Source organism: Kogia breviceps, chromosome 1, assembly GCF_026419965.1.
Source record: "Kogia breviceps isolate mKogBre1 chromosome 1, mKogBre1 haplotype 1, whole genome shotgun sequence".
Lineage (NCBI taxonomy): Eukaryota > Metazoa > Chordata > Mammalia > Artiodactyla > Physeteridae > Kogia > Kogia breviceps.
Window position 1 is genome coordinate 169,105,721 of NC_081310.1, and position 19,169 is coordinate 169,124,889.

Below are 19,169 nucleotides of genomic sequence, written 5' to 3' on the forward strand. Positions count from 1 at the left end.
GCCAACTAGTAACAGGAGGTTCTAATGTCCTATGTCCTTTTTGTAAGTACATACATTGTATTAGTCAGGATCTGAGCTTTCCCTCTGAGAAAGGTAGTAAACAGCAAGTTTTCCTTTAATGATCCCTGTTATCTTTATCATGCACTTTTAAAGCCATTTTTTCATTTGCTCTTCACAGCAACCTAGTGAAGCAAGTAGCATTGGGATAAGCATCCCTATTTTACTGATTTAGAAAAAACAGGTTCAATGCAATTAACAACTTGCCTAAAATCGTCAAGGGAAAATAGTCTTGCAATTCAAAACAGGATAAAATTTTAACTTCCAGTTTGGTTTTCTTTTGTTGTTTTTATTTTGTTATGCTCTATTTTACCACCAATCAGACTGTAGTAAAAGGAAGAGTGACAATTCTTTAGAACAACTTGAACACTGAATAGTGTTATATGAGGTACTCTCAAAGAACTGCTATAGCTTCATTTGTCCTATGACCATGTGTATTAGTGTGTTTGGACTGCCGTAACAAAATACCACAAGTGGGGTGGTTTAAACATCAGAAACTTATTTTCTCACAGTTCCTGAGGCTAGAAGTCCAAGATCAATATGCTAGCAGGGATGGTTTCTGGTGAGACTTCCCTCCTTGGCTTATAGACAGAGCACCTTCTGGCTTTCTGGCTATATCCTCACCTGACCATTTTCTTTGTATGCATTGGTGGAGGGGTGGTTGAGAGACAGAGACAGAGACCAGTCAATCTCTGGTACTGCTTCCTTTTCATTAGCACACCAGTCCTATCAGATTAGGGCCCCACCCTTAAGACCTCATTTTATTTTAATTACCTCCTTAAAAGTCCTGTCTCCAAATACAGTCACACTGGGGGATTAGGACTTCAATATACGAATTTGCGGGGGTGGTACGTAATTCAGTTTATAACGCCGTGTTAATGTATTTTTAGTATCTTTTGATTTTTTGGCCTAACCTGGTTAGTTGGAAATTTGGTATTTGCATGGGACCAAATGTGGCAAATATCTATATTTTTTATTTCTGTGAATATTGAGGCTTAGTTCAATTTAACCTCTGGTACTTACCATAAGGTACTATCCAACCCTGAGATATTCTAATAAGCAAAAACATTATATCTAAATGTCCTACTTTTCTTATAATGTAGTCCAATTTGTTAGTACTAGTAAAGTCTCAGTCCTTTACAGGGTAATAAGTGTCCCCCTTCCTTCCACCCCCATTTTACAGATGGAGAAATTATCATACAGAGAAACTGACTTGTCAGAGGTCAGAGCAAGGTATTGGTGGATCCAGGGGTAAATCCCAAACCTGTTAACTCCCTGACCAGTTTTTAGTCCATTGACTATGCAACCTAGCGGTAAGTATATTTTTACCCCATCCTGGAGGTAAGAGGGGTTAAGAGACTTGGCAAGGAGTGAATTTAAGGAATTCCTCGCTACTAATTATGTCACTCGTTATCTTTTTCTTTTAACCACTATGTCTTTTTTGTCATTAGCATCAATTTTCAAGGTTGTGAGAGGAGGTTGGAAGTTTTGCTTTTTAAATACCTAAAAATATTTCTGTAACAGTTCAGCCGTACTAGAGATTATTATTAAGAAAGAAAAGAAAGGAAAACTTATTATTTAATGAATTTGTTCTCTGTGTTAGGCACTGTGCTAGACACTTTGTATTGCATTTCTTAAATGTCATTAAAACTTGTCATTTCTGGAAGGTATGCATTCTTGCCTTTTTTTATAGTCACATTTTTAATAATATTAGTTGAATTTAGTAGAAAACTACCTTACAAACTTCAGGGTTTAGATTCTAAATAAAATTTTAGTATTGTAGAAACTAAGAACCTTATCAGAAATCTTTAAAGATAAGATCTCTTTATGTTTAAGCACAGTTTTCTAGTTTATTGTATCTTAACACTTACTTGGTTTTTACTTAGGTGGGATGACTTGTTTTGTCTGAGATTAAATCAAGCTTGCTCTTCCACTTGACACTAAAATCATATTTTCTGTAAAGCCTTTTCTTCTACCTCTACATCTGAAATAGTTAAAATTCTTTTAATTACTAAGCAGGTTGAATAACCAAGCCATGTGGAAAACAAGAGTTTAATGAGCCTCCAGAACCAAGATCCCATGGGCCATTAGTATATTCTCTCCTCTATCCCTCACCTCTGCTTCTTGCCCATTGGCTTCTTGCCTGTAGATCTGCTTTCTCAGATATAGTAAAAATTATAGCTACTGACATTAACCACATTTCACTTTTCTTATCATACCCTTTGCATGCCTTCTGCTGCGGCCACATTGAACTACAGTTGGACAGCATGGCACTGTCCAATAGTAATACAATGTAAGTCACATATGTAATTTAGATTTTTCTAATAACCACATTGAAAAAGGTGAAAAACTAAGGGAGGATTTAATTTTAGTAATATATTTTATTTAATCTACTATATCTAAAATACTATTTTGACATGTAAACAATATAAAAATACATAATGAGCTATTTTATATTCCCTTTTTAATACTCAGTCTTCAGAATCTGGTACATGTTTTACAGTTACAGTAAATCTCAATTCAGACACTAAAGTTTTATCAGAAATACTTGATCTGTATTTAGATATCAAAAAAATCTATTGTTGAAAAAATAGATTCTCATACCCAGTTTTGTTCCAAACACACTTAAAAGATTTTCCCAGTAACTGCACCAAATGTCAATTTTTGAATTTAAGTTAATAAAAATTAAAGAAAAATTAAATTTACTTCCTTAATGACACTAGCCACATTTCAAGTGCTCAGCAGCTGCCTATGGCGAGTGGCTACCATGTTGGACAGAGCGGGTCTGACATAGTGTTTCATGGCATCATTTCTTTCTTTACCTAAAATAATTATGAAAAATTTTAAACACAAATTCAGTTATGATACCCTAATATCTTTTGTCTCTGTCAACAATTTTTAAGCCTGATCAAGTTTGTAATCTTTATTCATGATTTAGAGAAGAACAAACATAGCAGTTTACTAGAAAGACTGGCGACATCAAACCAGGAGAAAATGCAAACACTTGGAGTGGGACACTGGCCAATGTGACTAGAGTGTAGTGGAAAAGGGAAAAGTCATAACAGACAAGATCACAGAAATGGCAGTAGCCAGATCCTGCCTAGCCTTGTAAGGCACCCTTCACTCAGTGGGAAGTTATTTGAGGTCCTTAAGCAGATAAATGACATTATCTGTCTTGTGTTTTAAAATGCTCACTCTGACTTTTCTGTGGAGAATAAGTTGGAATAGGGCAAGAGCAGAAGCAGGAATACAAGTTAGCAGGCTGTTGTAATGGTCCAGATAAGAGATAATAGTGACTTAAACTAGAGTGTGAGTGGTGAAATTAAGTGCATGGGTGGATTTGGGATATGGCCCGACAGAAACTACTGATGGATTGAATTTTAGTGTAGAGGAAATAGAGACATCAAGGATAATTTCAAGGATTTTTAGCTGGAGGAGCTAGGTGATGGAGATGCCATCTCCTGATTTGGGGAAGACAAAAAGGAGAACAGCTTGGCAAGAGATAGGGTTCTGTTTCAGCAATGTTAAATTTGAAATATCTGATTGATAACCATGTAGAGGTGGCCTAAAGGTAGTTTTGTACATATATGTAAGCGTAGAATTCCAAGAAGAGGCCAGTGCTGGAAATATGAATTTGGAAGAAATCACAGTGGAGTGGTGAGCAGTAAAACCCTATTTGAATGAGGACATAATGTGAGGAAGTGAGGAGGCAATAACTTACTGCCTTTAAGACGACTCTTAAAATTAGTTTTCGCATGAAGGAGAGCAGAGAAATTGAAAGATGTAGCAGGAAGCATATATGTGGAATTAAGAGAAGGTTGGGGGAGAGCATGTTTGTTTGGGGTTTTTGTGTGTTTGTTTTTTGTGGTACGCGGGCCTCTCACTCCTGTGGCCTCTCCCGTTGCGGAGCACAGGCTCCGGACGCAGAGGCTCAGCGGCCATGGCTTACGGGCCCAGCCGTTCCGCAGCATGTGGGATCCTCCCAGACCAGGGCACGAACCCGCGTCCCCTGCATCGGCAGCCGGACTCTCAACCACTGTGCCACCAGGGAAGCCCTGTGTGTTTGTTTTGATAGGAGATGATGGAGCAGTAAGAATACTGATGCAAATGATCTGTTAGAAGTGAAATACTTGCAAAGTCCTTAAGAGGATGAGAAGAAATGGGATCTGGAGAAAAACTGTAGGGTGGACTGTTGATTAAAAACAGAGACGCTTCATCCACAGCAGCAGAAGAAAAATCAGAAAGAATGATGAATAAGTAGATTCATTCATTCACCAGATATTAACTGAGCACCTGCTTCTATACTATGCTTTGGGGATATACCACTAAACAAGATCAAGTCTTAATCTTCCTGAAATGAGTGGCATATAGAAGGTTCTCATCTATTATTTTTGTTTTCTCAATGAACGCGAATTAACGTCATCTCCTAAGAGTGAAGGTGAAGGAGGGAATACTTGTAGTATGAGGAGAGAGAAAAATATATGAATTTATTTTTTTGGAAAGGAGAAAAGCAAACATAGTAGGGAAATGTGGTTTGATTTCTGGACAGTGTTAAGTAAGTAGCATTTGAGAATTGTAGCCATGAGTTTAAGGTGAGACCAGTAAGCTTGCACTTGTTTTTCTTTAGCACTCGTGAGCTATTGGGCTAGGCATGATATAGGTGGATAAGTGGTTTTAACCACAGTTAGAGTTGAGGCTTTACTAGCCAAGTTTCACACACACACACACACACACACAAAAAGAGGTGGGAAGGAGTTAAGAGTATTTGCCATGGAGTGATTTTAGTGAGGAACCATGGAATCTGAGCTGGGTAAGAAGAGAAGTGAAAATATGATGGGTAAATAATGGTGAGAAAGTGGTGGAGTCAGTAGATGAATCTAAATTTTCAAACAAGGAAAAGGTATTTCCATTATAGAAGTAATATATACTCTGTATAGAAAAATTAAAAATATTTGAGGTTAGAAAGGGGAGAAAAACCACCATCCAAAGATAACCATTTGTTTATATTTGCTGCGTTTACTTCTGTTTTTTTTTTTTCCTGGCAATAACTTTTTAGGGTTGTGTTAAGTTTGCTAGGCCTTCCATAACAAAGGCTACAGATTGGGTCGGTTAAACAACAGAAATTAATTTTCTTAAAGTTCTGGAGGCTACAAGTCCAAGGGGTTCAGCAGGGTTGATTTTTTCTCCTCGGCTTGTAAATGTCTGTCTTCTCCCTATGTCTTCACATAGTCTTTTCTCTATCATTGTCTCTGTCCAAATTTCCTCTTCTTATGAGGACACCAGTCATATTGTATTAGGGCCCACCCTAAATTTAGATCTCATTTTAACTTAATTACTTCTTTATAAATGCTACCTCCAAATACAGTCACATTCTGAGGTACTTAGGAATGAGGACTTCAATATGAATTTTGGAGGGGACACAATTCAGTCCGTAACATAGGCGTTCTTTGGTTTCAGTTTTTTACATAATTGTGATTATTCCTTGAATATAATTTTTGATCCCATATTTTACCAGATAATGTTATAACTTAAACATTTTCCCATTTTATTGTTTAGCCTTTGTAAAAATGTAACAGCTGCAAAATACTTTGTCAAGTGACAAATGTATTGCAGTATCCTAATCAGTCTTCTGTTTTGAACATTTAGGTGCCCCTTCCACCGCAATATTTTTGTTATTATAAACAATATTAAAGATTTTAAAATAAAACCTTTCTGTATTTTGGATTATTTCCTTAGAATAGAATCTCAGAAGTTGTTTATTTTATCAAACACTATTGCAACATACTGCTGAATTGGAGAAGTATTCAATCTTGTACTTTCTTTCTACATGACTGTTTTCTCTCTTCCTGCAGTAATAGACTGGAATGATGTTAGAAAACATAAATATGGTCTCCTATCAGAGTCAGCATCCCAATATCAAGGTAAGAATAACTCTATTTAGCATGGAAAAATTTAATTTGACATCTTTTACCATAAAACCTTTGTTTTTAGAGGTCTCAGTGTACCAAGAACTCACTGGTTAAAGCACAAGCAAATATAGTTTGTAGAGGTACCTGTCAAAAGCAATATGCTTTGTTTTGAGCGTGAAATCAGGAAATTTAGATTCTGAGTCCAGACAATCTCAAATTAGCTTCATAGCTTTAGGAACAGTTGTTTAGCCTCTCTGGATTTCCATCGTTTTTAAGAGTAAAGCAGAATTGGGTGGTGTACTTCCATAAGTACTAGTAATGAACTGAGTATCTTTTAAAATGAGAGAATTGAACTACACAAACTCTCAAGCCCTCATTTTACCCCAGAACTTTACTGTTCTGTCATTTTGGTGTGTTTGTCATGATGACTTATGCTGTAACATTTTTTTCTTTAATAGAAGCTACTGACATCCTGGAGCTAGGTAAGATACTTTTTGTGTGTTTCTGTTAAATATGGGGAATTACTAAGCCAGGGATTAGATTGTAACTAGGTAAAGAATTCCATGTGTCTCTGTCTCATGAACTAGTGAATCCTGTGCTCTTGTCTGCCTAATGAGCCCACGTAATTCATCTTTGCTGTCATGACAAACTCTCCTTATCAGGAGGCCACAGACCATACTAACAAAAAGGGAGAGAGGTGGTTAATTATATGAGTACAAGAAGGAATGGGAACTGAACCAAACTGGAAGTTACTTCTTAATTCACTAAATCCAGAACTAAAACAAACCCCTATTGTCCATAAATCAGAATTTGTTGGGATTTTCCCAAAAGAAATTATTCATGAGATATATTGAACTGAAATTAAACCTAAAGATTTTCTAAATTTTTTAACTACATAAAAACTGAAATATTGGAGCTTCCCTGGTGGTGCAGTGGTTGAGTCCTCCTGCCAATTAAGGGGACACAGGTTCCTGCCCAGGTCCAGGAAGATCCCACATGCTGCGGAGCGGCTGGGCCCATGAGCCATGGCTGCGGAGGCTGCGCGTCCGGAGCCTGTGCTCCGCAACAGGAGAGGCCACAACAGTGAGAGGCCCATGTACGGCAAAAAAAACAAAAACAAACAGAAATATTAAAATATCAAACAACAGGAGTCGGACTGATACTGCATTTGGTTTTCATCCCTGAATAGTGTACTTCCGCACTAGGATTTTAGAAATGAAACTAATGTTAATATTTCTCAATCAGCTTTCAGGGTTCCTATATAAATCAGTCTTAACTTCTTAGAGTCCTATAAATTCTTCATGTTCCTTAAATATTAATATCCTGATACCTTCATTAATTTTTGTTGAAGTATTGTTATATATTTTGTTATTGCAACTTCCTGTGTTCAGCCCTATTATTATCATTTTCTGTTTGCTCCCTCTTTACTTTTCTTCCTGTAACATATTACTTTCATTGCCCACTGACAAAGAAGGTAACGTAAAGTAGTAGAACACTAGACTAGGAAAGCCGACTTTGCCACTTAGTAACTTTGTGACACTAATCCTTGGTTTTCTGATTTGTAAGTGGGAATAATAATCCCATTCTACCTACTTCACAGGGTTGTTAAGAAGATTACATGAGCTAATGGATGTGAAAACATCTTAAAAACTCTCAAATACTTTTCAACTTTGGAGGATTATTATTTTCATTTGTTCAGCGACTATCCTCAGACTTTAAGTCAAATCTTGTGACATTCTTTGAAGTGAAGCATTCTATGAATATGAGCTGAAGAAATGAATGAAATGAAATAATGCAGGTAAAGGGCCTGACACTTGATAAACAATAAATGATAGTCACTTTTTATTATTCCTTAAAACTGTCCTCAAGCTTTCTAAGGTACTGGTGTGTGGTAAAAAGCAGGGACATAAGAATCAGGCCTTGGTTCAAATTCCTTTTCCCCACTTACCAGTTTTGTGACTTCAGGAAAAATGCTTAATCTTTCTGAGCCGAAATAAAACCCATCTTACTTAAACCTACTTTTCAGGTTATAATTAACAGAGGAAATATTGAACGTAGTATGGCATGGTACAGGCAAACAGAAGGCACTCGGTGATAGCTGCTGCTGTTTTGGGGTTTTTTGCTAATGTGAACGATAATAACAATTCTAGTTCAGTGACATTTAAGGTATGTTGTGAACAACCTATTCTGTTGACAGGGAATTGTGAAAAGTGGATACTCAATTTAACATGAAGTACATAAAGTGATACTAAAATTTGAAAGTATGTTTTTCCTTGTGAGAGTAGAGGTAGCACAGCCAGGCATAGCCTCTGGTAAATTAATATTGCATATTTCATTTTGTCCATCAAGCATAGAGAGTAGTCCCAAATACCAAACTGAAAAAAAATTCAGTAGATTTTTAGAATCTCAGAGTTTGGAAGAGGCCTTAATATAATCCAACTTGACTCAGCATTTCAAAATCCAGCATTTTGTATTTCTTATAAAATGTCTTGTCTTAAACTCCCCAAGCAATTCACTTCATATTTAGACAAATATTTATTGGGCCAAAATCTGTTTCTTTGTCAATTCTATTAGTCCTTCCTATAACTTTTAGAGCCTTACGGTATAGGTTTAGCCGGTTTTTCACTCACCGGCCTCTATTTATTTGAAAGCAGCTCTAAGGACTGCTTTCTCACTGCCACTCTGTTACTTTTCCTAGTTCAAGCAACCATCACCTCATACCTAGATTATTAGAAAATGTTCCTAACTAGTCTTCTGCCTGCAGCCTTACCCTCCTCCAATCCATTCTTCACACTGCAGACAGAGTGACTCCTCCCACAAACCCTTTTGTGCTTCCTCTTCTCAGTAGTGTGGTATATAAGACTCTCCGAAACCTGAACACTGCTCTTATCGACAACCTCTTTTCTAAACTATCTTTATCTACCCAGTAGCCATACCAAAAGATTCAGGTTTAGAACTGCTTTTTCTCACTTCTGGGCCTCCATACATGCTTTTCTATCTGTCTGAAACAACAATAACAAAAGAATTCCCTCTCTCTTTGGCTGACTCCCTGCTTATCCTTTTACACTTTAACCAGAAGCTTAGCGGTTACTTCCTGTGGGAATCCTTGCACATCCCCTCCTATAGCACACTCCATCTCCAAGGGTAGCACTTATCCCAGTTTATTACAGTTGACTGTTTAGTCTCTATCCCTCAATAGATTGAAGCTCTATGAGGGCAAGAACAGTATTTTGATCATGGTTGTATCTCCAGCACAGTGCTTTGATACACAATATAAATATTTGTTGGACGGATGGATGAAGAAATGGCTCTGAGACTTTGCTTTCTTATTCACGCTAAATGTTCATTATTACTTCAGCTGGTCCTCATGTGACATGGTTTTGTGTCTCTTCATCACTCAGATCACCATTTAGGCTTTGCTTTGTTCTATCCCTCTCAAAGTATAGCTGCCAGAACATTTAACAGAACATTTAATTTCCCAGGTGTGATGTGATGTCACTAGTCCAGAAAAGAGTAGGACTATTACTGGTTTGCTTCTTTTCATTCACTCACTTTTCAAACTTTTATGGCGTCTCTATTAAGTTTCAGGCACTGGGTTAAACAGTGAAGATTTTTTAAAGTTCATAAAAGATATCCTCAATCCATAAAGAGCTTACATAAATAATTATGATAATATGATGTATAGAGGTGTGAATAGGATGTTATAGGAGATTGGGAATGGTGGGATTTGTTTTGGGAAGACAGGTAAAGTAAAAATTCTTTTTTTGGCTTGGTGTTTTATCTTTAGATGATCCATTAAGAAAACGTCAAGCCATTGAACTAAAAGGCCTATGGACCGTGTTTTAAGAATGAACTACTGTGTATCTTATAAACTTAGCTTTGGACATTTTAGAATAACTGGGTTTTATTAGTGCTGTATATGCCAAAACTGAGTAATCATTTGAAAGTACCAAGAAAACCTAGCATTAAGGGTTATGAAAAGGACTTGCTCTATTTAAATTGATTGTAAAATCACATGAAACAAAGTGCTCCTGGTGCTGGAAGAAACTGATGAGAGGAACAGAATACAGAGTCTAGAAATAGATCCAAGTGTATATAAGAAATTAATATATAATCAAGGTGATTTCAAATCCGTGGAGAGAAGATGACTTGTTCAATAAGTGAAGTTGAAGCACATTTACTGAACAAAAGTGAAAAGGAAAGCTGCATCTTTGCCTCATTTGTCTCACAACATAAATTCCAAATAGATCAAACATTTAAATGTAAAAAAATGAAACTTTAGAAATCCTAGAAGAAAACATGGGTTACTATTTTTATAATACTGAAGTGAGGAAAGCATATGAAATCAAGAAGTCAAAATAAAAGACAGAAATTTAAGGGCAAATCCTGTCAGACTGAGACAAGTATCTTCAACATATATGACAAAGGACTAATATATCTTCAATCTACAAAGAACTCTTAGAATCTGTGAGAAAACAAAAGAATACCTCAGTGAAAAATGGCAAAAACAGAATATAAACTAATAAGGCTAAAAAGATATTCAACTATTAGTAGTCAAAGAATTGCAAATATAGGTGTAATTTTGATTAGATTATCAAAATTATAGAAATTGTTAAAACAGTTTTAGCAAGGATATAAGAAACATACTCTGATGCACTATTGGTAGGAATTCTGTTGTATCAAAACATAAAATGTTCATACTCTTTGACCATTAATCCCACTCTTAGGAATTTGCCCTAAGGACATATCTTAAAGGTGTTAAAGGTATGTACACAAAGATACACATCAAAAATTAGAAAACACTTAAATGACTATCAATAGTATTTAACAAATACTTTTGTTATGTAAATTATGGTGCACATAAACAATGGGACACTTTTCAGGCAGTAATCTTGGAGTCCAATTTCTGGTCTAAAGACTATGATTGTCTTTACTGCTCTTAAGAACTTGGGTTCCACACTTTAGGTGGAACAAAGTAGAGTTCTTGTAGAGAAATGTGGACAGAACAATAGCCAGCATGAATAGAGGTGCCTGACATAACCATGTTAAATTAGGAGCAATTGAGGGATTTGGGACATATTTAGGGGATTAGATATATTATGTCTAGGACCAGTGGGTAAAGATTAGAAGAAGGCAGACTTTGGCTGATTCTAACGGTTAAAATCTATCCATTTGTGCTATTGAACCATAGCCAAATAATGAGTTTCTCATCTTTGGAATTATTTAAGTAGAGGCTAGAGGGACCGTTCACATCTTATTTTTTATATAACCTCATCAAGATGCCTTTCGTGACCATCCTGCTTAAAACAGCACACACACTCTCAGCACTCTTTTTCCCTCTTACCTTGCTTTATTTTTTCTTTATTTGAAAAGGACCAGAAACTGTACAGTTATTATCTGGTGTCCCTGTTACCTTCTGGACCAATTGAATTGTATTTATTTGTTTATTTATTTATTGTCTCTCTTCCCCCTTAGAATGTAAGCTCCATGTGGGCAGAGATTTTGGCTGTTTTGTTCTTTGCTGTATCACCTGTGCCTACAACTGGGCTTGGCATATAGTAGTAGTTGCACAATAAATATTTGTTGAATGAATGAATATTAGAGAAAGGGATTAATGCGTTCAGCTGGTGGATCTCTTGTGCTTTACATTTTAAGGGACTTCTCATTTTTTAAGGTACTTCTATGCGGTTTGTAAGTCTCTTCAGGGCAGGGATCTTATTTCCTAATAATAAATGTAACTATCATGTGGTATGTTTGTTATAGTTTATAAAACACTTTCATAAGCATTATTCAGCAATACAAATGAGATGACTGGCTTTCTCTCATCTGTAAGGTGTCAGCTCAGTTGTTTCCTATGTAGACCATCTGTCCATAACTTCACCACCTAAGATGGTTCCCAGTCTCTATCTGTCACATTGCATTATTTTATTTCCTTCAAGTACTTATCACTTATTACCTTATTTATTTGTTTGTGTATTAATTGTGCCTCATCATGCACCAGAATGTAAATTCCATGAGGGTAGGGACCTCCTGCCTTATCCTAGCACTTAGAAAAAGTGTCTGGCACATAGAGGATACTCAAACATCAGTTGAATGAATAATTGAAATCACTCTGTAAATTATAAAATATTAGTTAATAATGTTAATGTTCACAATAATCCTTGACCTAAGTATGGATTAGATTTCCCTGTTCTGCATTCTCAGGGCAACCTGTACTACCTCATTAACTTAAATTTATCATAATTGTGCCAGATTATTTGTGTTATTATTTATTTAATACTTCTGTTTATCTCTGAACTGCAGGCTCCATGAATTTCGTAACCATGTCTGTCTTGTTCCCCTAACATTTAACACAGTGCTTTTGTGCTTAGAAGGAGTTTAATAAATATTTATTGAATGAGTGAGTGTGTGTACAATCTTGTGGGATATTGTCTCTGTCTTTCAGATGAGTAAACTGATGCTTGGAAGGATTAAGTAATTTATTCAAGATGGTTAGTTATAGAAACAAAACTTTAACCAGCATCTTCTGACTCTCAATATCATTCTTTCAATTACACTATTAGTTTCTAGGCATAGAAGTTAATCAGTACTACGTAGGGAGCCTTTGAAAATACAGATTCTCAGACCACACTCAGAGACTACTGAAAGAGGACCTCTGAAGATGGGTCTCAGAACTGTATATAAAGAAAAATTATTTAGGAGATTTTGATGGTAAGTAGCATTTGAGAATCAATACTATATCTTAGGGGTTGGCAAACAACTACTTGGGGGCCAAATGCAACCCACTACCAGTTTTTATAAATAAAGTTTTAGTGGAACACAGCCACGTTCATTCAATTACATATTGTCTATGGCTGTTTTTATGCTGCAATGTACAGGTTGAGTATTTGTGACAGAGACTGAATGGCCCAAAAAGCATAAAATTTTTTCTGTCTGCCCTTTACAGAAAGTTTGCCAACCCCTGATCTATATTTTATTGCCTGTCCTATTTCTTTTGTGATATTTTAGTGCTTGGTGATGTGGTAGACATGATGTTTGGCTTCATTATAATAGGACACTATAATAGGTGCTCAGATATTCTTATTGAGTCAATAAAAATTATTTGGCAATTTACCTGATAATAAGGGACTAAGCTATAAATAGCCTAAGCAGTCAAATTTAAGAAGAATACTAATCTAGGTATGGTTCAAGCACGTGAACCCTCAACAGTGGGTGAACTGCTTTTAACAGAGATTCCTTTTCATTCAGTTGGTAATAGGGTGCTCCCTAAATGGTAGAAGATGTGAGGTTTCTTACCTATATAATAGGGATTGGTTACCTTAATTGATATGTGTAATAGAGAACTATAATTCATACCCTAGTTATTTTGGTGTTCCGATGCTGCTATAATTCCTAAAGCCAAAGTCTTTGGATGCTTTTGGTCAGAACACAAACTTATACAAGCAACCCAGGACTGACCAAACCTCTTCCTGCACTTTCCTTATACAGTAGCTGTTACCCATATGTAGGTATTTAAATTTAAATTAGTTAAAATTAAATAACATTTAAAATTTAATTCCTCACTCACACTAGCCACATTTCAAGTGTTCAGTAGTGACATGTGTCTAGTGGCTATGGCTACCTTATTGGTCAGCACAGATACAAAACATTTCTTTTATCACAGAAAGTTTTAGTGGGCAGAGCTGCTGTAGATGCTAGAGTTCAAGAGCTGCAGTCTAGTCAAATCCAAGACTTACTATTTGACTTATTTATTTGTAAGAATGGAAAAATAATTTTTAATGTTTTCTTTTTCTAACAGCGAATAGTGATGAAAATATTCAGTCTTTGCTTTAGAGCCATCTCAGCTAAGAGCAAACACTTTATTAAATTCTGATAAGCTCTTTAAATCTTGACTCCAGGAAATAACCGTCTCATTTACCCTATGGGCTAACTGTCTATTCAAGATGATTTATCATTGGCAAGTGCATGAAATTGTTCAGAACTGACTGTGATTTCTGGCCAAATCTATTTGGCTTGGTTAGGATGGTGGGAAAGGAACCAGTTTTAAAACAGAAGCTATAAAGTCAATAGAGTATAAAGTCTTGGCATCATCTTTGGAGTGATTTAGATTTCATCATTCAGTGACTCGTTTTTATTCCCAGCATCTAGTGCTTTTTGCATGGCCCAAAGGGGCCCTGTGCTGCTCCACTGCAGAGGAAGCTTCAAGAAATGCTGGTTTGCTACAGTGTTTTAGCTTGTGAGAGTCTCTGGGACCTTCCCTGCTCCATCATGGGGTCACCTCTAGGTGGGTATTAGAGGGAGATTCGTAATTGATTTAACCTTTAATAAAGAACTTGGTAATCTTTTGTGGTCCAGTAAGATATGTCTTTAATAGCCTATCCCTTAAAATGTTTTCCCTGACCCCAATAAGTGTCACCTTAGAGATTGTTTCTCTAGCACAATGTTCCTCAAACTTTGAGAGGCCCTAAAGCCACTTCAAGAGGCTAAAAGATTCTGTAAATTTCCCAACCTATTCTTAGTTACTGTCATCAGAAATGCTTCTGAGGATCTACTTTTCTCTAAATTAACAGATCTTTGTCATTTTGCACCTCAGAGCAATGCGACAGTGGCAGGGATAGGAATAGGTTAAGGGTGGGTGAGAGACAAACAGTTTTTAGAGTGAGGTTTCAAGTATAATCTCACTCATTCTGGCTTTTCCTGCCCTCGACAACTCCTCTTACCCAATGTCTCAAGATAGTCTCTTCTTTATTCTTTCTGAGCTGAGATGGTAGGATTCAACCACATTAGGTGTTAAAAGCAATCATTTGATGGCAATAAGGAACCTTTACAGGAGTCAGATGTTCAGAAGGAATCTCCTCACCCACTTTCTGCCTCTTCTGTTCTGTTTTCCATGAGCTTTCCTGGACACTTCTTTGAGACACTGGTATGACTTGCTCAAGCATTCTGGATCACTTTAGGGACTAACATGAAAAACACCTCAGGTCATCTTAGACCATGATTTTAAAACACTGATCTAAAATGATCCACTCAGGTCACCTTGATTCTTCCCCTTAATACTCCTTTGAGCCCAAACAGGGCAAAATAAGTTTTCTTATGCTCCAGACAATTCTGAAAATAGCCTAATGTTTAGTGTAGGTTACAACCTGAAAGCATTTTTTAGGAGGTTGACTGTGATAGAGATTTCTATTTCCTTTACAGGTCATTTTACCTGGGACAAATACCTAAAAGAAACATGTTCAGTCCCAGCGCCTGTCCATTGCTTCAAGCAGGTAATTGATTCTCAACATCTTTAGTAGGTGGGAGGCAAATAGTCTTTTCTGGTCCTTAGACAAGCAAAACATGAGGTGGGAGCCCTTGGGCTTCTCACCTGAAGTCCCCAGAATAAACTTCTATGGGAAGAATACAACTCAAGACTCAAAACTCGCTGTGAGTTTTAGACATTCTCCCCAACTTCATCCCAAGTAACACCTTCTCCATCTCTTCACCTCCTTGAGGCTATTCTGTGTTACTGAAAACAGTCACTAATTTTTACTGCAGCTATTAGTTCAGGCAGATAGGAAACAGAGTTATAGCCCTTAGACAATTCTTGAAAGTGGAGCAGTATTCATATCTCTGTATTCAACTCCCCTGCCACAATCTTATCTTTCCATAAGAATACTGGCACTGAATCCCATTGGGGAGTGTGTTAGGACCTCATCAGAGGACATTCAGAGCTTCCTACATAAGATTAAGTGCCCCATACAATGTACAGATGATGTTGACTATATCAGTACATGATAAGGCTAGTAAACAAAGAAGTGTACTGTTGCTAAATAGAGCTACGCATCAGTAAGTTGTTTATATCTCCCTCCCTTTAGTATTCAATCATTATTTCCACAAACTGTCAATGTTTCACTTTGAATTTTAATTTTGTCTATGCTCTAAATAAAATAAAAGTACAAATTTAGGACTTTTGCTCATTTGAAATAGCAGAGACTAAATTCACACTCCCACCTGAAATGATTTAAAAAGACAAAATATATTAAATAATAGTTTTCAAGTTGTTGAAGATCAGGCAACCAAGCACAGTGATCTCTGAGAGGTGGAAAACAAATGAGTTGAGCCCCCTTATATTTAGTGCCTTAAAATAGTTTTGAGACCATGGCCCAGGAAAGGGAAACCCAGGTTGAGCCTGGGAGATTCCCTAAGTTTAGGAGATGGAACTGAGAGCCCAGGGAAACTAGAATTTTCAGAACAGAGTACCAGAGAAGAGAAAGCTGCACAGAAAGAAAACTGTGGAAACCCCCCTTCAAGTGTTCATCAAAGTACAACTGTTCAGTATATGCATGTGAGCATCCAAGACAAGGGAAAAACCGTCTGAAAGGATTAGAAGGATAGTGAAAGGATAGAGCCTGGTGTTCACACAGGACTGGGAATAGTGCCTGATCCCACCAGCTAGACTGAAAAATCTCACAATTCATGTGGCATTGGGTGGAATACTTGGGAAGATCTTGCTCAGTAGTGGTAAATGATTAGCCTCAGGATTAGCATGCTCTGAACCTGCCTAACAAACTAAAAGCAAGACTCAAAATGATCAAATTATTTCCAAATAACGTAACTGCATCTAGGAACACAGCACAAGAAGGGAATGCAAAAATATCCAGCACCTAACAGGTAAAAGTCACAATGTCTGGCATCCAGTCAAAGATAATCCAGCATGTAAGGAGGCAGGAAAGCATAACTAATAATGAACAGAATAGTCAATCAATTAAAACAGAACCTATACAAATCTTAGAATAGCAGATAAAAACATTAAAACAATTATTTTAATTGTGTTCCATATGGTTGAAAGTTAAGCAGAGACATGGAAGATATAAAAAGACTCACACTGAACCACTATGTGCAAAATGAAAAATACACTAGATGGGAAACAGTTAATGCTAGAAAACAAGATTAATAAATGTGAAAACGTAGCAATAGAAGATATCCAAAATGAAACACAAAGAGAAAAAAGAATTTTTAAAAGATGAAAAAGAGATCAGTGAGGCATGGGATAACTTCATAGACCATGTAATTGGAGTATCCAAAGGAGAGAAGAGATGGGGGACTGAAAAACTACTTGAATATAAAAAGGCAAAAAATTTTCCACAGTTGAAGAAAACTGTAAATCCACAGATTCAAGAAGCTAAATGATCCCCTAAAAAAAAGAAACAAGAAGAAAACTATACTAAGGCATGTCATAAATTCATAAATTATCAAAACTAGGGATAGAGAACATCTTAAAAGCAGACAGAGAATAAAAGACACCTTATATACAGGGGAACCAAGATACGAATGACATTTTCTTGTCATAAACAATGCAAACAAGAAGAAAGTTGAGTAATGTCTTCAAAGTGTCAGAAGAAAAACTGTCAACCCAGGATTCTATATCCAGCAAAAATATCTTCCAAAAATGAAAGCCAAATAGAAATACTTTCAGATACACAAAAACTGAAGGAATTCATCACTAGCAGACTCACTGTAAGAAATGTTAAACGAAGTGCATCTTGCAGAAGGAAAATGTTACCAGATAGAATTACAGATCTACAAAAAGGAATGAAAGTCACTAGAAATTGTAATTACAAGGGTAAATACTTAAGATGTTCTTATTAAGTCTCTGTAAAGATAATTGACTGTATAAACAATGATAATAACATTGTGTTGTAGAGGTGATAACATGTATTAGTAAAATGTATAATAACAGTAGCATAAAAGCCAAGAGGGGAGAAATCTTAAGTATACTATTATAAAATTCTTATTAATTTTATTTAATATTAATAAGCATGAAGTACTATAAAATTACTTGAAGATAGACTGATAATTTAAATATGTTTACTCTAAACCCCAAAGCAACCACTAAAATAATAGAAAACAAATAGCAAGGTGGTGGATTTAAGACCAGCCATATCAATAATCTAATGATAAATGGTCTAAATGGCCCAGTTAACAAACTGAGATTGTCACATTGGATAAAAAGTAAGACCCAATTATATACTGCCTGCAAAAAATTGTGCTTTAAATGTAAAGACACAAATAGTTTAAAAGTAAAAGAATGGAAAATTTTACCATGCTGACATTAAGCCATAATAAGGCTGAAATGGCATTTTAATGTCAAAGTATATTCCAGAAGCAAAGGATATTATCAGGCATAAATACAGTAATTTCATCATGAAAAGGGGTCACACAGTCCTTACATGAAGCAAAAAATGATAGAACTGTAAGGAGATCAATCTAAAATTTGTCTGTAGGGCTCTCTATAATTAAAGAACAAATAGAAAATCAGCAAGTATATAGTAGACTTGAGCAATGCTATCAACCAACTTAACCTAATTGACATATATAGAACACTCCCCAGTAACAGAATATACATTCTTTTCAAGTGCATACAGAGCATTTACCAAGTTAGACCATATTCTAGACCATAAAATAAGGCTTGATAAATTTAAAAGGATTTAAGTAATACAAAGTATGTTCTTTGATTACATTGGAATTAAATTAAAAATCAGTAGCAGAAAGTTACCTAGAAAATCTCCAAATATTTGGGAACTAACACATTTCTAAGCACCACATGGATATTTAGAAACACAAAAAGGGACATTAAAAAGTATTTTCAACTAAACGAAATGAAAGCAGAACATTTCAGAATGTGGGACACTGCTAAAGCAGTACTTTGAGGGAAACTTACAGCACTAAAACGCCTATATTAGAAGAGAAGTTTAATTTAATGACCTCACCTTCCACTTTAAAAAACTAGGGAAAAAAAGAGAAAGTTAATAATAAAAATAGTTATTTTTAAAAAATAATTTTTAAAAAGAGCAAGAAAATCATAAAAATTAGAACATTAAGTCAATGAAATAAAAAACAGAAAAACAACAGAGAAAATTATTGAAACCAAAAGCTGGTTCTTTGCAATGATCAATAAAAGTGATAAACCTCTAGATAGATTAATCAGTAAAAGAAAACACAAATTACTAATACCAGAACTGAAAGAAATAACATCACTATTAATTCTACATATATTAAAAGGGTAGTAAAGGAATATTAGGAACAAATTTATGCCTTTAAAATTTGACAAGTTAGATGAAACAGATAATTTTTATGAATGACACAAATTACCAAAGCTCACTCAAGAAGACAGAAAATCTGAATAGTACTATTTCTGTTACAGAAGTTGAATTTGTAGTT

The 19,169-nt window shown here is 35.8% G+C and overlaps 1 protein-coding gene across 37 annotated transcripts in view; it reads left to right on the forward strand.

Moving 5' to 3' along the window:
- SCMH1 (Scm polycomb group protein homolog 1) overlaps nucleotides 1-19,169 on the forward strand; it is a 199,497-nt gene that overhangs the window by 47,237 nt on the left and 133,091 nt on the right. For 9 of the 37 annotated variants that reach the window (XM_059042545.2, XM_067010250.1, XM_059042434.2 and 6 more), the window contains 4 exons: nucleotides 1,241-1,370; nucleotides 5,910-5,978; nucleotides 6,425-6,448; nucleotides 15,165-15,235. In XM_059042545.2, the coding sequence (XP_058898528.1) occupies nucleotides 1,358-1,370; nucleotides 5,910-5,978; nucleotides 6,425-6,448; nucleotides 15,165-15,235 (177 nt within the window). In that variant the 5' untranslated portion in view covers nucleotides 1,241-1,357. Of the gene's footprint in view, nucleotides 1-1,240; nucleotides 1,371-5,909; nucleotides 5,979-6,424; nucleotides 6,449-7,566; nucleotides 7,765-12,529; nucleotides 12,678-14,107; nucleotides 14,251-15,164; nucleotides 15,236-19,169 lie in introns of all 37 variants that reach the window. The other 28 variants (XM_067010271.1, XM_067010215.1, XM_067010285.1 and 25 more) reach the window with 7 other exon arrangements.